Source organism: Anomaloglossus baeobatrachus, chromosome 1, assembly GCF_048569485.1.
Source record: "Anomaloglossus baeobatrachus isolate aAnoBae1 chromosome 1, aAnoBae1.hap1, whole genome shotgun sequence".
NCBI lineage: Eukaryota > Metazoa > Chordata > Amphibia > Anura > Aromobatidae > Anomaloglossus > Anomaloglossus baeobatrachus.
Window position 1 is genome coordinate 696,004,617 of NC_134353.1, and position 22,284 is coordinate 696,026,900.

The 22,284-nt window shown below is 49.1% G+C and overlaps 1 protein-coding gene across 1 annotated transcript in view; it reads right to left on the reverse strand.

The window, feature by feature from the left end:
• SPPL3 (signal peptide peptidase like 3) overlaps window positions 1-22,284 on the reverse strand; it is a 63,801-nt gene that overhangs the window by 5,272 nt on the left and 36,245 nt on the right. The window contains exons 5-8 of the mRNA XM_075321916.1: window positions 13,193-13,312; window positions 13,034-13,112; window positions 8,730-8,842; window positions 7,852-7,958 (exon numbers count right to left, since the gene is read on the reverse strand). Coding sequence (XP_075178031.1) covers window positions 7,852-7,958; window positions 8,730-8,842; window positions 13,034-13,112; window positions 13,193-13,312 — 419 coding nt within the window. The remainder of the gene's footprint in view (window positions 1-7,851; window positions 7,959-8,729; window positions 8,843-13,033; window positions 13,113-13,192; window positions 13,313-22,284) is intronic.

The window sequence follows — 22,284 nt, forward strand, 5'->3', positions numbered from 1 at the left end:
GCTGCGATTACAGCTGCAAGTCGCTTGGGGTATGTCTCTATCAGTTTTGCACATCGAAAGAATGAAATTCTTGCCCATTCTTCCTTTGCAAATAGCTCGAGCTGAGTGAGGTTTGTGAACAGCAGTTTTCAGCTTTTTCCACAGATTCTCGATTGGATTCAGGTCTGGACTTTCACTTGGCCATTCTAATACCTGGATACATTTATTTGTGAACCATTCCATTGTAGATTTTGCTTTATGTTTGGGATCATTGTCTTGTTGAAAAAAATCTCCGTCCCAGTCTCAGGTCTTTTGCAGACTCCAACAGGTTTTCTTCCAAAATGGTCCTGTATTTGGCTCCATCCATCTTCACATCAATTTTAACCATCTTCCCTGTCCCTGCTGAAGAAAAGTAGGTCCAAACCATGATGCTGCCACCACCATGTTTGACAGTGGGGATGGTGTGTTCAGGGTGATGAGCTGTGTTGCTTTTACGCCAAAAATATCGTTAGGCATTGTGCCCAAAATGTTTGTTTTTTTATTTCATCTGACCAGAGCACCTTCTTCCATATGTTTGGTGTGTCTCCCAGGTGGCTTGTGGCAAACTTTAAATTACACTTTTTATGGATCTCTTTGAGAAGGGAATTTTGTTTACTTACCGTAAATTCCTTTTCTTCTAGCTCCAATTGGGAGACCCAGACAATTGGGTGTATAGCTATTGCCTCCGGAGGCCACACAAAGTATTACACTTAAAAGTGTAAGGCCCCTCCCCTTCTGGCTATACACCCCCAGTGGGATCACTGGCTCACCAGTTTTAGTGCCAAAGCAAGAAGGAGGAAAGCCAATAACTGGTTTAAAGACCAATTCAATCCGAGGAAACATCGGAGAACTGAACCATACCACATGAACAACATGTGTACCCGAAAAAAACAGAAAAACCCCGAGAAAACAGGGCGGGTGCTGGGTCTCCCAATTGGAGCTAGAAGAAAAGGAATTTACGGTAAGTAAACAAAATTCCCTTCTTTTTCGCTCCTAATTGGGAGACCCAGACAATTGGGACGTCCAAAAGCAGTCCCTGGGTGGGTAAAAGAATACCTCGTGATAGGGCCGTCAAACAGCCCTTTCCTACAGGTGGGCAATCGCCGCCTGAAGGACTTATCTACCTAGGCTGGCGTCTGCCGAAGCGTAGGTATGCACCTGAAAATGCTTGGTAAAAGTATGCAGACTCAATCAGGTAGGTGCCTGACACACCTGCTGAGCCGTAGCCTGGTGCCGTAATGCCCAGGATGCACCCGCGGCTCTGGTAGAATGGGCCTTCAGCCTTGAGAGAACCAGAAGCCCAGTAGAACTGTAGGTTTCAAGAATTGGTTCCTCGATCCCCCGAGCCAGGGTGGATTCAGAAGCTTGCGACTGTTTACGCCGACCAGCGACAAGGACAAAGAGTGCATCCGGGTGGCGCAGGAGCGCCATGCGGGAAGTAGAACCTGAGTGCTCTCACCAGAACCAACAGATGCAAATCCTTCTGAAATTGATGGACTGGACGAGGACACAAAGAAGGTGAGGTGATATCCTGATTGATATGAAAGTGGGATACCACCTTAGGGAGAAATTCCGGAATCGGACGCAGAACTACCCTGTCCTGGTGAAGGACCAGGAAGGGAGATTTGTATGAGAGCGTTGCTAGCTCGGAAACTCTCCTAAGAGACGAGACCGTTACTAGAAGGCCACTTCCCGGGAAAAGCGGGAAGGGAGATCTCTTTCAAAGGCTCGAAAGGCGGCAACTGGAGAGCAATTAGAACCTTGTTCAGATCCCAGGGCTCTAACGGCCGCTTGTACGGAGTGCTGAGACGACAAACTCCCCGTAGGAACGTGCGTACCTGAGGAAGTCGTTTCTGAAAAAATACAGATAGCGCTGAGACTTGTCCCTAAAGGGAACTGAGCGACAACCCTTTTTCCAACCTAGATTGCAGGAAGGAAGGAAACATAGACGATGCAACCGGCCAGGGAGAAACACCCTGCGCCGAGCACCGAGATAAGAATATCTTCCACGTCCTGTGGTCAATCTTGGCGGACGTTGGTATGCTAGCCTGTCTCATGGTGGCAACCACGTCCTGAGGAAATCCTGACGACACTAGGTTCCAGGACTCAATGCCACACCATCAGGTTGAGGGCCGTAGAATTCAAATGGAAGAATGGCCCTTGAGACAGCCAGTCTGATTGGTCTGGTAGTGCCCCCGGTTAGCCTACCGTGAGGCACCACAGAACCGGGAACCACAACATCCTCGGCCAATCTGTAGCGACGAGGATGGCGCGGCCGCAGTCGGTCCTGATCTAGCGCAGCACTCTGGGCAACAATGCCAGAGGTGGCACATAAGGTAGCTGGAACTGCGACCAATGCTGAACTAAGGCGTCTGCCGCCAGAGCTCGAAGATTGTGAAACCGTGCCATGAAGCTGGCACATTGATGTTGTGCCGTGACGCCATTAGATCGACGTCCGGCCTCTGTCAGCGGCGCCAGATCTCCTGAAACCCGTCCGGGTGAAGAGACCATACCCTTTCGGCCACACCCCGGCGACTTAGGAAGTCAGCTTCCTAGTTTTCCACGCCTGGGATGTGAACTGTGGATATGGTGGATGCCGTGTCTTCCACCCACATCAGAACCTGCCGGACTTCCTGGAAGGCTTGCCGGTTGCGCGTTCTTCCTTGGTGGTTGATGTATGCCACCGCTGTGGAGTTGTCCGACTGAAGTCGGATTTGCTTGCTGTCCAGCTGCTGTTGGAAGGTTTGTAGGGCAAGATACACTGCTCTGTGTTCAAGAACATTGATCTGAAGGGTGGACTCTTGCTGAGTCCACGTACCCTGAGCGCTGTGGTGGAGAAAAACTGCTCCCCACCCTGATAGACTCGCGTCTGTCGTAACTATCGCCCAGGATGGGGATAGGAAGGACCTTCTTTTTGACCATGAGGTGGGAAGAAGCCACCACCGTAGAGATTCCTTGGCCGCCTGAGAAAGAAAGACGACTCTGTTGAGGGAGGTCGACTCCCCGTCCCATTGGCGGAGAATGTCACATTGTAGTGGACGCAGATGAAACTGCGCGAAAAGAACTGCCTCCATTGCTACCATCTTACGTAGGAAGTGCATGAGGCGTCTCAATGTGTGCGGCTGGTTCTTAAAGAAGAGATTGCAGCCCGTAGAGAATGCTGTTTGTCTAGCGGAAGCTTCACTATCGCTGAGAGAGTATGAAACTCCATGCCTAGATATGTTAGCGATAGGGTCGGGGTCGGATCTGACTTCAAAAAGTTGATGATCCACCCAAAACTCTAGAGAGTCTCCAGCGCAACGTTCGGGCAGTGTCGGCATGTGTCCTAAGAGAGTGCCTTGACAAGTAGATCGTCTAAATATGGGATCACAGAGTGACCCTGAGAGTGCAGGACTGTGACTACTGCTGCCCTGACCTTGGCGAAGACCAGTGGGACTGTCGCTAGCCGGAAGGTAGAGCTACGAACAGAAGGTGTTCGTCTCCTATAACGAAGAAAAGAAACGCTAGTGCTCTGGATCAATCGGCACGTGTGGATAAGCATCCTTGATGCCTAATGATGATAGGAAATCTCCTTGGGACCTTGAGGCGATGACATGGCGGAGGGATTCCATCCGGAACCGCCTGGTGTCCACGAGCTTGCTGAGCAGTTTTAGATCCAGAACGGGACGGAACGGCCCGTTCTTATAGGCACCGCAAATAATTTGGGGTAAAAACCATGACCTTGTTCCTGAAGAGGAACGGGGGTCATCACTCTTTCTGCCTATAGAGTGCACCCTGTTTGCAGAAGAGCAGCGGCTCGGCCGGGAGGTGGAGAAGTTCTGAAGAATCGAGTTGGAGGACGAGAAGTGAGCTCTATCCTGTACCCGTGAGACAGAATGTCTCACACCCAACGGTCATTGACCTATGGCAGCTAAATATCGCCAAGGCGGGTGAGCCTGCTACCGACCGAGGATGCGGAGAGAGGAGGCCGCAAGTCATGAGGAAGCCGCCTTGGAAGCGGGTTTTCAGACTGTCTCTTTTTTGGGCGTGACTGAGCCCGCCAAGAATCTGAGCTCCTCTGATCCTTTTGAGTCCACATTGGACGAGGAAAAATGGGACCTGCCCGAGCCTCGAAAAGACCGAAACCACGACTGCCTCCTGCTCTGTTGGGGTTTGTCGTGTCCGGGCTGAGGAAAGGATGAATCCTTACCCCTGGACTGTTTAATGGTTACATCCAAACGCTCACCAAACAGTCGGTCAGCAGAAAAAGGCAACTGGTTAAGCAACCTTTTTTGGAAGCAGAATCTGCCTTCCATTCAGTTAACGAGCAGACCAGGCTCTGCTTAAAAACACGGAGCAGCGGAGGCTACTGCCGTACGGTTCGCAGAGTCTAGGGCAACCTGAATCGCGTAAGAAACAAATGCAGACATTTGAGAGGTTAAGGATGCCACCTGCGGCACAGATGTACGTGTAACCGTGTCAATCTGTGTAAGACAAGCTGAAATAGCTTGGAGTGCCCCAAGGGTGAGAATGCTGGAGCCAACGGTGCGCCGACAGTCTCATAGATGGATTTAGACCAGAGATCCATCTGTCTGTCAGTGGCATCTTTAAGTGCAGCTCCATCTCCCACTGCAACTATGGATCTAGCTACAAGCCTGGAGATTGGAGGATGCCGCTTGGGACACTGGGTCCAGTCCTTGACCACGTCAGGGGGCAGGGATAACGTGTATCCTAAGCCGTTTGGAGAAGCGCATATCTGGATAAGTGTGGTGTTCCTGGACTGCCTCTCTGAAGGCAGAGTGGTCCAGAAAAATACGTGAAGCTGACTCCTCCACTGGAGGAGCTGGGTGAGAAATAACCAACGTTCTATTGATGGATGCTATAAGATTATTCACTATGGCGTCACCATTAGGTGTATCCAGATTGAGAGCGGTCTCAGGATCAGAATCCTGAGCCGCTACTTCCGCCTCATTACACAGAGAGTCCTTCTGCTAGGACCCTGATGAAACCGAGGGCCGCTCATAGTGAGCCCGCTCAGGCTGTCTGGGACTGACGTCTGTGCAAAGCCGTGACTCTGGGATGCGTGTGACATTCCCGGAGCTGTTAGTTGTTCACACTGAGGGGGGCCATGGATCAATGATTCAACAGTGCCCATGTTGTGAGAGACATGTCCGGACTGCTAGGCTTCTAGTATCATAGCCATAGTCTCAGAAAATCTGTCAGTAAATACTGCAGACACCGTCCTCATCCTCTGGCCATTAGCAGAGACTCCGGCTGAGTTGGATATAATGGGGGTCTATGTAACCTGCCGGCCGTATAGCCGTACATGCTGTACCGGCTGCATAGAAAAACATGTGGTTCTGCACCTTTGTTTTACACAGAGAATATGCTGATAACTCCTCCGCACAATCCAGGAGGGTATATACAACGTGCGACCAAACAGTGCAATGTATATAGTACAAGCATATCTATAAGTGCACTTCTGCACTAGTGGGGTTAGCACCACAGGTGCTGCTTAACGCCTGTTGCAGCGATTGTGTGACTATCAGAATGCCAGGGTCTTCCACACTTGTCTCTGTATCGTACAGAAACTGACACTAATGGCTGCCGGCGTCCTTGTAGAGAAGGAAGCCGTGGGCGTGCCTGAGAAAGTGCGGGAATCCGGTTTCACAGTGCACACAGTGAGAGGGGTGGAGTATGCAAAACATACTCCAGCTCTCAGCGCTGCTGTGCTATGCAGCGTCACGCCCCTACCCTGACTGTCAGGTCTGTGGGCGGTAACGAAGGGAGACTAGGCCCAGAAGCCGGGGACTCGAGTTAATAAGCGCGGCCGGCATATCAGTGCTGGCCGGCGCGGAAGTCCCCGGCGCACCACAAATCCCAGCGGCGCCTTAAATAAAAATGGCAGCGGCGGTTAGCGCAGTAGTCACCCAATACACTAACACACCCAGCAACGCTGTGGTGTGCGATGGCACTAGTGCGGACAGCGCCGCTGTCTCTGGCGCACTAACACACCCAGCAGTGCTGCCGTGTGTCTGCGCGGTCCCCACAGGGACACAGAGTACCTCCATGTAGCAGGGCCATGTCCCTGAAGATACTCCGCTCCATGTCCAGCAGATACCAGGGGCTGTGGATGGAGCACGGTCTCAGTGCCTGGAGACCGATAGAATCCCACTTCACCCAGAGCCCTGTAAAAAGGGATGGGGAAGGAAGCAGCATGTGGGCTCCAGCCTCCGTACCCGCAATGGGTACCTCAACCTTAACAAACACCTCCGACATGAAGTGGGGTGAGAAGGGAGCATGCTGGGAGCCCTGTATGGGCCCTCTTTTCTTCCATCCGACATAGTCAGCAGCTGCTGCTGACTAAACAGTGGAGCTATGCGTGGATGTGTTGCCTCCTTCGCACAAAGCACAAAACTGGTGAGCCAGTGATCCCACTGGGGGTGTATAGCCAGAAGGGGAGGGGCCTTACACTTTTAAGTGTAATACTTTGTGTGGCCTCCGGAGGCAATAGCTATACACCCAATTGTCTGGGTCTCCCAATTAGGAGCGAAAAAGAAATGGCTTTCTTCTTGCCACTCTTCCATAAAGGCCAGTTTAGTGCAGTGTACGACTGATTTTTTTCCTATGGACAAACTCTCCCACCTCAGCTGTAGATCTCTGCAGTTCATCCAGAGTGATCATGGGCCTCTTTGCTGCATCTCTGATCAGTCTTCTCCTTGTTTGAGATGAAAGTTTGGATGGACGGCCGGGTCTTGGTAGATTTGCAGTGGTATGATACTCCTTCCATTTCAATATGATCGCTTGCACAGTGCTCCTTGGGGTGTTGAAAGTTTTGTAAATCTTTTTGTAACCAAATCCGGCTTTTAAATTCTCCACAACAGTGTCACGGACCTGCCTGTTGTGTTCCTTGGTCTTCATGATGCTCTTTGTGCTTTAAACAGAACACTGAGACTATCACAGAGCAGGTGCATTTATACGAAGACTTGATTACACACAGGTGGCTTATATTTATCATCAGTCATTTAGGACAACATTGGATCATTCAGAGATCCTCAATGAACGTCTGGAGTGAGTGTGCTGCACTGAAAGTAAAGGGGACGAATAATATTGCCCACCACAATTTCAGTTTTTTATTTTTTACAAAAATTTAAAATAAACAATAAATATTGTTCACCTTCACAATTGTGTCCCACTTGTTGTTGATTCTTCCCCACAACATTTAAATTTTTTATCTTTATGTTTGAAGCCTGAAATGTGGGAAAAGGTTGAAAAATTTAAGGGGCCGAATACTTTCGCAAGGCACTGTACAACCAACAACTAAAACAGTTTTCTTTCTCCACTGCATGGCTGAGACATAGGCTCCTGAAGTTTAGAGTGTTCAATTTGCAAGTTTCCCCTTCAACTAAGGAGGTGGTAACAGATTATTTCTATGAGTCTGTAGACCAGTCTGATGGTGGAGCACAGACCCAGAATTTTTATTTACAGTATAGTGCTGTGCATAAGGAACTGCGCAATTCAAAATGGTGTTTTGAATGATTAGTTGAGAAGAAGGGGTGAGTTGCAGGACACTGGTCCCCAACAATCAGTCGCACAGTGCATCCTTTAAAATATCTAAAAAATAATGGGGGGGCAGTAGAAGAACAGATTTGAAAGATAAAAAGAATAAGTTTTATTGTTGCTCCATTTTCTACTAGGCTATGTGGTTAGCTTGAAGCGTATATTTGGGCTGACAGACTGTTTAATGGCTGCAGAACAGCCTAAATCAATGGACTAATGACATCAGTCTACAAATTTGGCATCACATTTATTGTAAAACAGACCTATGCCTTTGAAACCAACAATTCTGCTTACCCAAAACACATCATATATGAGTAGCCCCGAAAGTAGAAGACAGGAAACCTTCAGGCTAGGCAGGCGGACAAAGGCAATCATTGCTACACATAGTCCCATTGCAAGGGCTGGAAAGAGAAACAAAGTAGTGGATTGTTCAAAACAGTTTCTTCAAAGAGGAATTCATGCAATGTGTTATGACAAGTGGTAATGTGCTCTACCCAGCTACAGCATATCGTACAGACAGAAGGAAAAAAACCTACATTTAAAACTTCAAACCACCCAAGGTTTCTAAGGCTATTATCACACTTGCGTTGTTTCGCATCCGTCACAATCAGTTGTGCGACTGATGCAACGGATGCGTTGCAGATAGTGGCACAACTGATGTAACTGATGCTACAAAACAACGATCCGTTGTTTGTTTTTTTTTTACTGTTTTACCGGCGGCAGGCTATTGTGAACGATCGACCGGGCGATCAGCTGAGTGTTCACAAAAGCCGCCACCGGCCGATCAGCTGATCGCCTGGCCGCCGAGAGAAAGAGAAACATTGATTTCATTGGTTAAACATTAGAGCTAAGCATGCAGTGGGAAAAAAAAAAAAAAAAAAGATTCCGCAGCTCAAAAAACGCTACGTGCTGTGTTCCTGCTGCCAAACAGTCAGTCGTTCCACGACTGATCCGTCACGCGGCGGATGCAATGCAGACAGTCGCAATGCGTCGCCAATACAAGTCTATGGGAAACAGCGCAAGCCGTTAACGGATTGGGCTGTTTTCTAAAGCGGCGGATTGCGACTAACGCAAGTGTGAAAGTAGCCTGAGCCTAATGTCTATGGTGCTTCTATGCTGGTGACCCACTTTATCTGTGACATGCCTTTCAGAAAGAAGAGAAGAGAACTCACCATCCATGAGCAGCCAGTGGCCTGTCAGCACCCAGATAAGAACGAGCATTACAGAAAGAGAGAAGGATAGCAGCTCTGCTACTGTAAAACGACCACAGCATCCAAAGGAAATCCTGAGAAACAAATGGAGACATTGGTAGATTAATGCCAGGACCATCACATCTGATAAATATGGATCTTGTGCATTTAATGACCTTACATTTATGTGGCCACACAAAACCCAATGCCCAATTATCACCTTATTCTGTAAAACTTTTGAGCATCATTCTTTCTTCTATATAAAGACATTCAGGTCTGAATTTTTGCACAAAAAATACATTTGAGTACAGTCTCTAATTTAATGACAGGATTTAGTCTTATATGCAGTTGTGATTATTCAGAAGGGATACTACAATAGTGATAACGTGCAGATGCTTTTAGATTTCAACAGCAAATACTTGCTTTACCCGAGGGTACTATAATATTGCTATACCCCAATACTTCGGCTATGTGCGCACATTGCGTTCTATTCTGCAGCGTGTAAGTCATTGCATGTGCGTCTCAGAACGCAGCCGAAAAGCTGCGTTCTGAGAAGCAGTTACTGCAGAATTCCTGGAGAATTCATGCGTTCTGGATGCTTGCTCTGCCAAAGAGAGTGGGAAAAGCATCCAGAACGCACATTTTTGACATTGCGGTCTCACTCGGCTCTGCTGCATCCCCATAGACTTGCAGCAGACTAGAGTGGGACCGCACTGTCAAACGAGCATGACTGGCTGCGAGACACTGCCGCGCGATCAGAATGAACTCTGATGAACTTCACCCGACTTCATTGTGATTGCGCGGCTCTGTGCGTGTGCCGCGGCTTGATTTGCGATCACAGGTGAAGTACTCACCGGTGACCGCAAATCTGAGTGACTGAAGTGAGTCGCACTGTCACCGGTGCCGTCACTTAGGTTACCCGCGGCCAGCTCGAGTGACGTCTCCGCTGACAGTGCGACTCACTTCAGTTTCTGCGTGGAGCTGACAGAGCGGTCTGGTCTGTGACCGCTCTTGTCAGCTTCATGTAGCAGAGCTGGATGCGTCGTGGGACCTCATGAGGATTACGCCGTACCTGGAGGGGTGTTTGGGGATTTTAATAAAGTGGTGAAAGAGGTTTTTTTTTGTCTTATTTCAAATAATTTGGGTGTATGTGTTTATTTACTTTCACTTACAGGTTAATCATTCGGGGTGTCTCATAGACGCCTGCAATGATTAACCTAGGACTTAGTGGCAGCTATTGGCTGCCATTAACGCCTTATAAGCCAGATTGCCACCGCACCAGGGCAATTCTGGATGAGCCGAGTAGAGTCCCGGGACTGTCGCATCAAATCGATGCGGCAATTCCGGGTGGCTGCTGGCTGATCTTTTTAGGCTGGGGGGCTCTCCATAACGTGGAGCTCCCCATCCTGAGAATACCAGCCTTCAGCCGTGTGGCTTTATCTTGGCTGGTATCAAAATTGGGGGAGGGGGGGGGGGGGCGCACGCCATTTTTTTATTTCTTTATTTTACTGCACATACATAGACCCGCCCAACGGCGGCTGACATTGGTTGCAGTGAGACAGTTGTCACTCAGCAAGGGGGCGCGTCTGAATGGAACCAATCATAGGCGCCGGTGGGCGGGGGAAGCAGTGAATACGAGATGGAATAATGAGCGGCCGGCATTTTCAAAAAGTGGAGAAGCCGCCGCAGTGTGACAGCCCAGCAGCGCTGCGACGGTGATCAGTCAATGATCGGTGAGTATGAGAGAGACCGACCGACCGACCGACCGGGAAAGAGACCGACCGACCGACCGGGAAAGAGACCGACCGACCGACCGGGAAAGAGACCGACCGACCGACCGGGAAAGAGACCGACCGACCGACCGGGAAAGAGACCGACCGACCGACCGGGAAAGAGACCGACCGACCGGGAAAGAGACCGACCGACCGGGAAAGAGACCGACCGACCGGGAAAGAGACCGACCGGGAAAGAGACCGACCGACCGGGAAAGAGACCGACCGACCGGGAAAGAGACCGACCGGGAAAGAGACCGACCGACCGGGAAAGAGACCGACCGACCGGGAAAGAGACCGACCGACCGGGAAAGAGACCGACCGACCGGGAAAGAGACCGACCGACCGACCGGGAAAGAGACCGACCGACCGACCGGGAAAGAGACCGACCGACCGACCGGGAAAGAGACCGACCGACCGACCGGGAAAGAGACCGACCGACCGACCGGGAAAGAGACCGACCGACCGACCGGGAAAGAGACCGACCGACCGACCGGGAAAGAGACCGACCGACCGACCGGGAAAGAGACCGACCGACCGACCGGGAAAGAGACCGACCGACCGACCGGGAAAGAGACCGACCGACCGACCGGGAAAGAGACCGACCGACCGACCGGGAAAGAGACCGACCGACCGACCGGGAAAGAGACCGACCGACCGACCGGGAAAGAGACCGACCGACCGACCGGGAAAGAGACCGACCGACCGACCGGGAAAGAGACCGACCGACCGACCGGGAAAGAGACCGACCGACCGACCGGGAAAGAGACCGACCGACCGACCGGGAAAGAGACCGACCGACCGACCGGGAAAGAGACCGACCGACCGACCGGGAAAGAGACCGACCGACCGACCGGGAAAGAGACCGACCGACCGGGAAAGAGACCGAGAGACCGACCGACCAAGAGACCGAGAGACCGACCGACCAAGAGACCGAGAGACCGACCGACAAAGAGACCGAGAGACCGACCGACAAAGAGACCGAGAGACCGACCGACAAAGAGACCGAGAGACCGACCGACAAAGAGACCGAGAGACCGACCGACAAAGAGACCGAGAGACCGACCGACAAAGAGACCGAGAGACCGACCGACAAAGAGACCGAGAGACCGACCGACAAAGAGACCGACCGACAAAGAGACCGAGAGACCGACCGACAAAGAGACCGAGAGACCGACCGACAAAGAGACCGAGAGACCGACCGACAGGGAAAGAGACAGAGACCGACCGACAGGGAAAGAGACAGAGAGAGAGAGAGAGACAGAGAGGGGAAAATGCAACCAAAACGAACAAAAGAAGTGACATGTAGATTTTTAGAACGCATGTTTTGGCAGCAGCTGAAACGCTGTGTTCTAAAACGCAACGTGCGGATGGAATTTGCACAATTATGCTAATGAGGCCAGAGACTAGTCATAAGTGCGTTACTTCCCTTGACTAGTCGGCCCTCTTAGCATGCAAGAACGCCTGAGGGCATGCTAACATGCTAATTAATGCGCAGCGTCAGAGGATGGTCGGGCTCACCTCTCTGCTGCCATCGCAGTCCTGAATTTCAGCTCAGTGCGCATGATCCCGGATTTTCAGTCATGCACACTGAAGCTAGGTTGACGAGTCCAGGCTTCAATCCCATGTAGTGCGCATGACCGAAACGCCAGGGTCATGCGCACTAAGCCGAAGTCCGGGTCTCTGACGCAATGGCAGCAGACAGGTGAGCGCAACCATTGTCTGACGCTGCACATTTATTAGCATGTAAGCACGCCCACAGGGGCATACTAACATGCTAAGGGGGCTGACTAGCTAAATACGTTTTCTGAAGATCTCTTCAGCTATGCTAGTAGATACAGGGATGGTTAGGCAGGGAATAGCAATAAATACCTAGAACTGCTTCTGGTTCTGGGTGCACATGGGACCTAACAGGTTCACTTCAACCAGATCTAAACTAAATGAATCTGGCAGATCCTAATCCTACAAACGCTTATCATTACTTGGCATTGTGCTTCCATGTTCAGCTTCTGATATATAATCACACAAAGCATGGAGTTTATGTATTATCCTCCATAAAGGCAATCTCTCAGCAGCTTTTTCCTATGTAAGTGAAGACAGCATGATGTAAGGGTTAACACGGATTTCAACCCTGGGTCTCATCACACTGAGCGCTTTACTTGCAATGTTTGTTTTAGCTTCAGGACATAATCATTGCTGGACTATGTCAGCTAAGGGTCCATACTTATTGCACATGAGTCTGGAGTTGGCGGGATGACAGCTTTCTCAGCTCTGCTGCATTTCAAGGTCTAAAACCTCTGAGTCAAAACTGATGCCCCCAGTAAACGAAGTGATACATTGTTTGATTCAGGGTCTCTTTGCTTATATCAAGCTGTTCTCAGATGAGGTGGCAAAAACCTACTGACAAATTCCCTTTAATAAAGGGGCAGATCAAAAACAAAAAAGCAACCTGTTGGCAACTGAGATCAAACAAAAGGTGGTTCATTTTCACAGAATTCATAGATGCATACTCACTTATTCTGAGGAGAGCAAGGCCTGGTTAAATACTGGCACATAGGGAGCAAGAGAAATGCAAACGCTATTGTTGCGAGAACTGAAAGACAAAATGAACATTAGCTTCTTTTTTTCACCTTTGGGAAACTAATCATCACTTTGAACAAAGAATATACTCACCTGCAGTGCAAATAGTGAACACCACCTGAACAGAGTCAAAGAAGAAGAACATGACCAGAAGAGACACGGAGGCGCCAATAGGAAGGAACAAAGCCTGAGTAGAGTCAATAGTTTGGATACCTGTAGAAGAGAAAGCTGGTTTCAGTCTCAAATGATTCCCCATCTATGAGCATGTGTATTTTTCATCACTATCCCTAAAGCTGGCTACTGTAAACAGCTGAATGCGAAACACTGCAACATGTTACACAAAAACAGCTCCAATGATGTAATAATGAAAACCCCTAAATCTCCGATAAAGAAAAAAAAAAACAAAAACTCTTCAATCCTGCAAAATCATAATGCTGGGTTAGGCTAGGTTCACACGTCCGTTGTTTTGCATCAGTCACAATTCGTCGCCTTGAGGAATTACGGTATCCTGCATAATATTTTGCAGGAATCCAGTTTTTCCCCATAGACTTTTATTCGTGACGGATTGCGACTGATGATGCTGCGTTGCATCCGCTGAGTCGCGGTCAGTCGTTTTTTAACTGACCGCCGGGCGGGAGCAACTCAGCCTGTAACGTTTTTTGAGCAGCGCAATCCGTAGGATTTTGCTGCGCATGCTCTCTCTGGCTCCCTGCACCCGTAACCAGGATACATATCGGGTAACCAAGCAATGTGCTTTGGTTAGTTACCCGATATTTACAGTGGTTACGGGTGCAGGGAGCCAGCGCTAAGCTGGTATCCAAGATAAATATCGGGTAACCAAGCAAAAAGTGCTTTGCTTTTAGTTACCCGATACTTACCCTGGATATGTGTCCAAGGAGGCCGACACTTCACCACTCGGCTCCGCCCCCTCCCGCACTCCACATGTGTACACACGCACACACACTCACTTGTCCCCAGCCCTGCACTGACATCCTCTGCGCCACGGCCTACTTCACAGGTAGAAATGCATTTGACTAAAGACAAAGTTGCATTGTTTTACTGTATTTTATTTGGCTATCTCAGCAAATCAAAATATTAATGTAGTTTACTATGACACATCCCATCATCTCTACAGAGCCGAGAAACTAATTAAAAGTGATAATCGTCTTACTTTAAGCCACAATAACACAACCTCATTTTGATCCCACGTTTGTGCCATAATGTAATAATGTAAGCACATGAATAATAGGGGCGAGGACAGACCGCAGCGTTGTGTCAGGTCATATACAACAGATAACGGTTTGCACACTCCTCAGACCTGACCCTGATCTGATAAGAATTCACCACATATATGGGCTCGTTGTTACCTCCTACTCCATCCAGTCTCTGGAGACCCCACTGTTTTGGGATTCCTATTTTATGGCTAGTACAGACGCTAACTTGTCCAGTCCTACTGTAGTTACAAAAAGCAATACCCGTATGGCTTGCTTGTCTGACACATATCGCCACCACCAAGAGGAATGGGTACGTTTACAGAACACGACAGAAGACTCATGTACAGCAAATATCTTATGTGTACAGTCCGCTTTATTCCACACCATTTCATGCCTTCTAAAGTACGACCAGTAAATTACTTTGTACGATGATTATGTATCACCTTTGCTCCACAGTGGCTATATCAGGGCCATAACTGGAATTGCTGACATCTCAGCAGTAATCTGTACTTCTCACCATTTGAAAGCTTATTGTGTAAGGAATCACCGTGGCAGTAGGGCACTGATTTGGCGAGTACATGGGGAGTGGTGCAGATAGCTCACAAAAAAATATAATTTGCTGGAGAGATCACACAGTTTGCCACAAGATAAATGAAATGTGTGGAATATTTATACAACGCAAATGAACAAGTGAGGTGTGGCAGCCATTCTACATGGAGCACAGAATGTGGGGATAGTCCCAAACGCTGTCTTCACTTTCTCCCACTTTCTATTTAGCTGGAAAAAAAATTGCTCAGTACAACAGCAAAATCAGGACTGCACATTAACAGAAGTGCAGAGACAAGCCTCATGCCATGGAAGACTTAGGGTAAGTTTACACAGTGCGTTTTTCGGGTGCGTTTTTGCTCGGAAAACTGCATGACTTTGCTTCCCCAGCAAAGTCTATGAGTTTTCATTTTTGTTTTCTGCACACAGCGGTTTTTTTTAGCTGCGTTTTTGTGGTGTCAAATAGTTTTGCGTTTTTCACTGCATTTTCCACCCATGGAGCTCAATGAGATGTTCAAAAACGCAATGAAAATCACAAATTGCAAATATAGCTGCGCTATTATGACTAAAAACGCAGCTATAAATGCAGGGGGTGGGCAGTAAAATGACATGTACAGGAAGAGGATTCCTTCTGTCAGTAAACAGAAGCGTGAATCCTCCCGGTAACGCCACCGCTGCTTCCACCTTCCGTGCGGCGCCATGGCTGGACGGTAGATGGAAGCAGCTGCAAAATCAAAAGTGAACAGTAGAAAAAAAAAAAAAAGTCATACTCACCTGTCTGCAGACTCCTGGTGCCATGTCCGCTTCCCGGCTCCTCTCCCGGTACCGCCACCCCCGCTCCGGATGTGTGCCGGCTCCCAGGCACGTCCGATGGCTGCAGGACCTGGCGGTGGATCACCTGATGTGGTCACCTGATGCGGTCACCTGACGCATCAGCTGATCGTAAGTCTCGCGATGACGCCGGCTTTTTAGTGCCCGGCCGGCTTAACCTATCAGCTGATCCTGCCGTCAGGAGACTTCTTTCAGCTGATCACCGGCAGCTCCTGCAGCAATCGGACGGGATCAGACTCCCGTCCGATCGCTCCAGGAGCTGCCGGTAATTAGCACATAAGTATTTTTTTTTTTGCACTGATGCATGAGCTGATTGTATAAACGGCTATTATACAATCAGCTGATGTGTGATGTGATTCAGGCCCTTGAACCTGACACATCATCTGATCACTTTGCCTTCCAGCAAACCGATCAGATGATATTGGATCCGGATGGGACGGCGCAGGACCCTTGACCCAGGGATTACTGTGGAGGAAGGGGGTTCTTTATTTCAATAAAGATGGAGTCACTAATTGTGTTGTGTTTTATTTCTAATAAAAAAAAAAAAAAAAACAACAACGCATAGAAAAATATTTTTATCTGTACTAGAAATACATGGTGGCCATGTCTAATATTGGCGTGACACCATGAATTTCTGGCTTAGGGCCAGTTGATAATATACAGCTAGCCCTAACCCCATTATTACCTAGCGAGCCACCCGGCATCAGGGCAGCTGGAAGAGTTGGATACAGCGCCAGAAGATGGCGCTTCTATGAAAGCGCCATTTTTTGGGGTAGCTGCAGACTGCAATTCGCAGCAGCGGTGCCCAGAAAGCTTGGGCACTCTGAACTGCGGATTCCAATCCCCAGCTGCCTACTTGTACCTGGCTGGACTCAAAAATGGGGCGAAGTCCACGTCATTTTTTTTTAATTATTTCATGAAATAATTTATAAACAAAAAAAAAAAAGGCTTCCCTATATTTTTGGTTCCCAGCCGGGTACAAATAGGCAGCTGGGGGTTGGGGGCAACCCGTACCTGCCTGCTGTACCTGGATAGCATACAAAAATATGGCGAAGCCCACGTCGTTTTTGGGGGGGGGCAAAAAACTCCTGCATACAGTCCTGGATGGAGGATGCTGAGCCTTGTAGTTCTGCAGCTGCTGTCTGCTCTCCTGCATACACCATTGGATGGAGGATGCTGAGCCTTGTAGTTCTGCTCCTCCTGCCTCTCCCTCCAGCATACAGTCCTGGATGGAGCATGCTGAGCCTTGTAGTTCTGCAGCTGCTGTCTGCTCTCCTGCATACACCATTGGATGGAGGATGCTGAGCCTTGTAGTTCTGCTCCTCCTGCCTCTCCCTCCAGCATACAGTCCTGGATGGAGCATGCTGAGCCTTGTAGTTCTGCAGCTGTCTGCTCTCCTGCATACACTGGTGGAGAATGAAGAACATATGGAAGAAGGAAATTACATCAGACATTTTTTCTTTTTTTCAACAATCTTTAATGGCATTGTTCACTGATAAACGCCTAAAAACGCAGTGAGCAAAAACGCAGCAGAAAACGCACCAAAACGCGGTAAAAATGCATGCGTTTTTGCCGCGGGTGCGTTTTTCCCACAAAAAACGCACAAAAACGCAGCGTGTGAACCTAGCCTTAAAGGGGTATTCTCAAGGTGTCTCTAGAGCAGTTGATACTTCTTGCAGGCTCCTTATTTCCTGGTTACTGGGAGACAGACACTCAAGTGACAGTTCCGGTTTCTGTTTGCTACAGTCATTGTTCTGAAGTTTACGTTTATCACTATATTTACATATATAGATAGCATAACAGTGCAGTTGAACAATTGCACAACTCTGGAAAGTGATCGTTGTGATTAGAGAAACTACAAATGTTGGAGGCCTGTGACGATGCAGGATTATAGCAGCAGCTCAGTCACAAAAGGGTGGTGACTGGGAGCTTACTGCTGAATATAAAAGGGCTGGAGAAAGACAGCTGGAAGCTTGGGGGTTAACTCTTCTCCTGAAATTAACTATTTATGCATACTTGGCTAGGCTTTGGTGACCCATCACTTGGAAAACAAGCTGAACACAATGTAAGATAAAAGTTCTCACTGCAAAAGAATGACAGGATATAGGAAACGGAAGGCCAATATAATAATATGTGTATATATATATATATATATATATATATATATATATATATATATATATATATATATATATATATATATATATATATATATATATATATATATATTTGCTAATTAGTATGCTATCTAAATAGCTATACTAATCTAATAAGAGAAGATTACCCCTTTAACCCCCAGCCTGTTTTCACCTTAAAGACCAGGCCATTTTTTCCAATTTTGACCAGTGTCACTTTATGAGGTTGTAACTCTGGAACACTTAGTGTTCAAATTTGTGAAAATTACAGAAATTTGGCGAAAATTGAAAAAATTTTCGCAATTTTCAAAATTTTAAATTTTACGCCCATAAATCTCAGAGATATGTCACACAAAATAGTTACTAAATAACATTTCCCACTTGTCTACTTTACACCAGCGCAATTTTCGAAACAAAATTTTTTTCCGTTAGGAAGTTAGAAGGGTTTAAAGTTAATCATCAATTTCTCATTTTTCCAAAAAAAAATTTACAAAAAAATTTTTTTGAGTACCACATCACATTTGGAGTGATTTGAGAAACCTAAGCGACAGAAAATATCCAAAAGTGACCACATTCTAAAATCTGCACCCCCTCACTCTGAAAACCACATCCAAGAAGTTTATTAACCCCTTCAGCCCCGGGGCACTTTCCGTTTTTGCATTTTTGTTTTTTGCTCCCCTTCTTGTGAGAGCCGTAACTTTTATTTTTCTGTCAATCTTGCCAAATAAGGGCTTGTTTTTTGCGGGACAAGTTGTACTTTTAAATGAAACCAAAAGTTTTACCATATGGTGTACTGGAAAACAGCAAAAAAATTCCAAATACGGAAAAATTGCAAAAAACAGTGATGGCACAATAGTTTTTGGGATGTTTTATTCACGGTGCTCACTATATGGTAAAACTGATGTGTGGGTATGATGCCCGAAGTAGGTGCGAGTTTGTAGACCCCAACATGTATAGGTTTACTTGTATCTAAGGGGTTAAAAAAATTCACAAGTTTGTCCAATAAAAGTGGCGCACATTTTGCGCCACTTTCAGAAACACGTAGCGTTATTTTTTGGGATCTATCGCTCAGTGACTGCTTATTTTTTGCGTCTTGAGCTGACGTTTCTAATGGCACCATTTTTGCGCAGATGCTACGTTTTGATCGCCTGTTATTGCATTTTGCGTAAAACTTGCGGCGACCAAAAAAACGTAATTTTGGCGTTTGGAATTTTTTTGCCACTACGCCGTTTACCAATCAGATTAATTGAATTTATATTTTGCTAGATCGGGCATTTCTGAACGCGGCGATACCAAATATGTGTATATTTATTTTTTTAAACCTTTAATTTTCAATGGGGGGAAAGGGGGGTGATTTGAACTTTTAGGTTTTTTGTTTTATTATTTTTTAAAACTTTTTTTTTTATTTTCCTAGTCCCCTTAGGGGGCTATAGCGATCAGCAATCCGATCGCTCTTATCTATCTGCTGATCACAGCTATACAGCTGTAAACAGCAGATTCAGTCACTTTCTGTTTCTCTCTGCTCGCGGTCGAAAGTGAAACTTCATAGCTGCAGGCGTCATCACATGACCCTGTGCTACGATGGCAACCACCGATAGTCACGTGATCACGCACGTGACTTCCGGTGGGGGCGGCGGTAAGTAAAAAACATGGCCGCGCGCATATAGATCTTGCTGCCAGACTTTGGCAGCAAGATTTAAGGGGTTAATGGCCGCGGGTGGAATAGCTTCCACCCGCGGCTAGCAGGCACACGTCAGCTGTTTAAAACAGCTGATGTGTGCCGTCCGCCGCCGCCTGCCCACGGCAGTGGGCGGGGCTTAACGGGACACGCTCCATGACGGATATATCCGTCCATGGTCGTGAAGGGTTTAACCCTTTAGGAGCTTCACAGCAACCAAAGCAATGTGGAAGGAAAAAATGAAAATTTTATCTTATTTTAAACAAAAATGTTACTTTAGCCATAAAATTTAGCATTTTCACAAGGGTATCAGGAAAAAAATGCACCATAAAGTTAATTGTGCAATTTCCCCTGAGTACACAGATACCTCATATGTGGTGGAAATCAATTGTTTGGGCGCACGGCGGGGCTCAGAAGAGAAGGAGCACCATTACACAGCATAATTGGTTGTAATTATTAGCAGACGCCATGTTGCGTTTGGAGACACCCTGAGGTGCCTAAACAATGGAGCTCCCCTACATGTGACCCAATTTTGGAAACTACACCCCCCCCCTCATCCATACAAAAAAATTAGTTTGGCGAAATTAAAAATACGGACGTCCGTAAAAAAAAAAAAATATATATAAATTAATATGAGCGCCTGCAACTGACACTAAGGCAAGTGCCACACGTGAGAGCGATACAAGAATCTCGCATCGCATCATCCAGCACAGCCGCACGCTCCTGTCTGGAAGAGAGTGACCGTGCAGGATGATGCGATGTGGGACTCGTGCATCGCTCTCACGTGTGGCACTGGGCTGACCCTTACAATATTCAGTAAAAAAATACTGCAGTTGATTACTACAGTATCATTTTACTGGCCCTAAACTAAGTGCATTTGTACTTCTTACTTAGTTTACATAAAAAAAAAAAAAAAAAATAATCAGGACGTACACACGAATGGCAGAGTGCGCGGCGGAGGATGGCAGAGTGCGCGGCGGAGGATGGCAGAGTGCGCGGCGGAGGATGGCAGAGTGCGCGGCGGAGGATGGCAGAGTGCGCGGCGGAGGATGGCAGAGTGCGCGGCGGAGGATGGCAGAGTGCGCGGCGGAGGATGGCAGAGTGCGCGGCGGAGGATGGCAGAGTGCGCGGCGGAGGATGGCAGAGTGCGCGGCGGAGGATGGCAGAGTGCGCGGCGGAGGATGGCAGAGTGGGCGGTGGATGGAAGAGAGGTGGAGGGGCAGCAGATCAAGGAGGATGAGAGGGGGTGGAGGGGGGGCAGCAGATCAGGGAGGGGGGCAGCGGCTGATGGGAGTGGAGGGGGCAGCAGATCAGGGAGGGGGGCAGCAGCTGATGGGAGAGAGCGGGCAGCAGATCGCGGAGGGCGAGAGATGGGAGAGAGAGCGGGCACCAGATCGCGGAGGGCGAGAGATGGGAGGGTGAGCTGGCACCAGATGGCGCAGGGTGAGCTGGCACCAGATGGCGCAGGGTGAGCTGGCACCAGATGGCGCAGGGTGAGCTGGCACCAGATGGCGCAGGGTGAGCTGGCACCAGATGGCGCAGGGTGAGCTGGCACCAGATGGCGCAGGGTGAGCTGGCACCAGATGGCGCAGGGTGAGCTGGCACCAGATGGCGCAGGGTGAGCTGGCACCAGATGGCGCAGGGTGAGCTGGCACCAGATGGCGCAGGGTGAGCTGGCACCAGATGGCGCAGGGTGAGCTGGCACCAGATGGCGCAGGGTGAGCTGGAGAGAGCGGGCAGCAGATGGCGCAGGGTGAGCTGGAGAGAGCAGGCAGCAGATGGCGCAGGGTGAGCTGGAGAGAGCGGGCACCAGATGGCGCAGGGTGAGCTGGAGAGAGCGGGCAGCAGATGGCGCAGGGTGAGCTGGAGAGAGCGGGCAGCAGATGGCGCAGGGTGAGCTGGAGAGAGCGGGCAGCAGATGGCGCAGGGTGAGCTGGAGAGAGCGGGCAGCAGATGGCGCAGGGTGAGCTGGAGAGAGCGGGCAGCAGATGGCGCAGGGTGAGCTGGAGAGAGCGGGCAGCAGATGGCGCAGGGTGAGCAGAAGAGAGCGGGCAGCAGATGGCGCAGGGTGAGCTGGAGAGAGCAGGCAGCAGATGGCGCAGGGTGAGCTGGAGAGAGCGGGCAGCAGATGGCGCAGGGTGAGCTGGAGAGAGCGGGCAGCAGATGGCGCAGGGTGAGCTGGAGAGAGCGGGCAGCAGATTGCACAGGGTGAGATGGTGGAGAGAGGGCAGCAGATCGCGGAGGCTGAGATGGTGGAGGGGGCAGCAGATTAGGATGGGAGAGCGCGGGCAGCAGCTCACAGAGGGGGGCAGCGGCTGATGGGGGAGAGCGGTGGCAGGAGGGGGCTGCAGCAGATAGAGGAGATCGGCGGTGATGGCAGGGGATCGGGGCGGGGCGGGGCAGGGGCTTACCAGGGCACTTGCAGGGATCGCTCTCCTCAGCTGCCTTCCACGGACGGAGTGAAGCTGAGGGGAGCGGTCACCGGCCCCAGATCCAAAGGGATTGGAGAGATCGGTCACAAGGCCGGTCTCTCCAATCATAACTTGGAACGGGTGAAGCAGCGATCACCCAGCTCCAGCCAATAATCCGTGCTACAGCTGCACTGATCAGGGCTGGATTTCAATGCTTCAGCCATTTTCAATGAGCTGTGATTGGCTGAGCGGCGTTCGCAGCCAATCACAGCCTTTGTAGGTCCGGGGGGGGGGGGGGACCTCTCCTGAGGTCAGGCAGAGGTTACCTCCTGCCCGAATCTAAGGTTCGTGTGAACCGATCGCATTCACC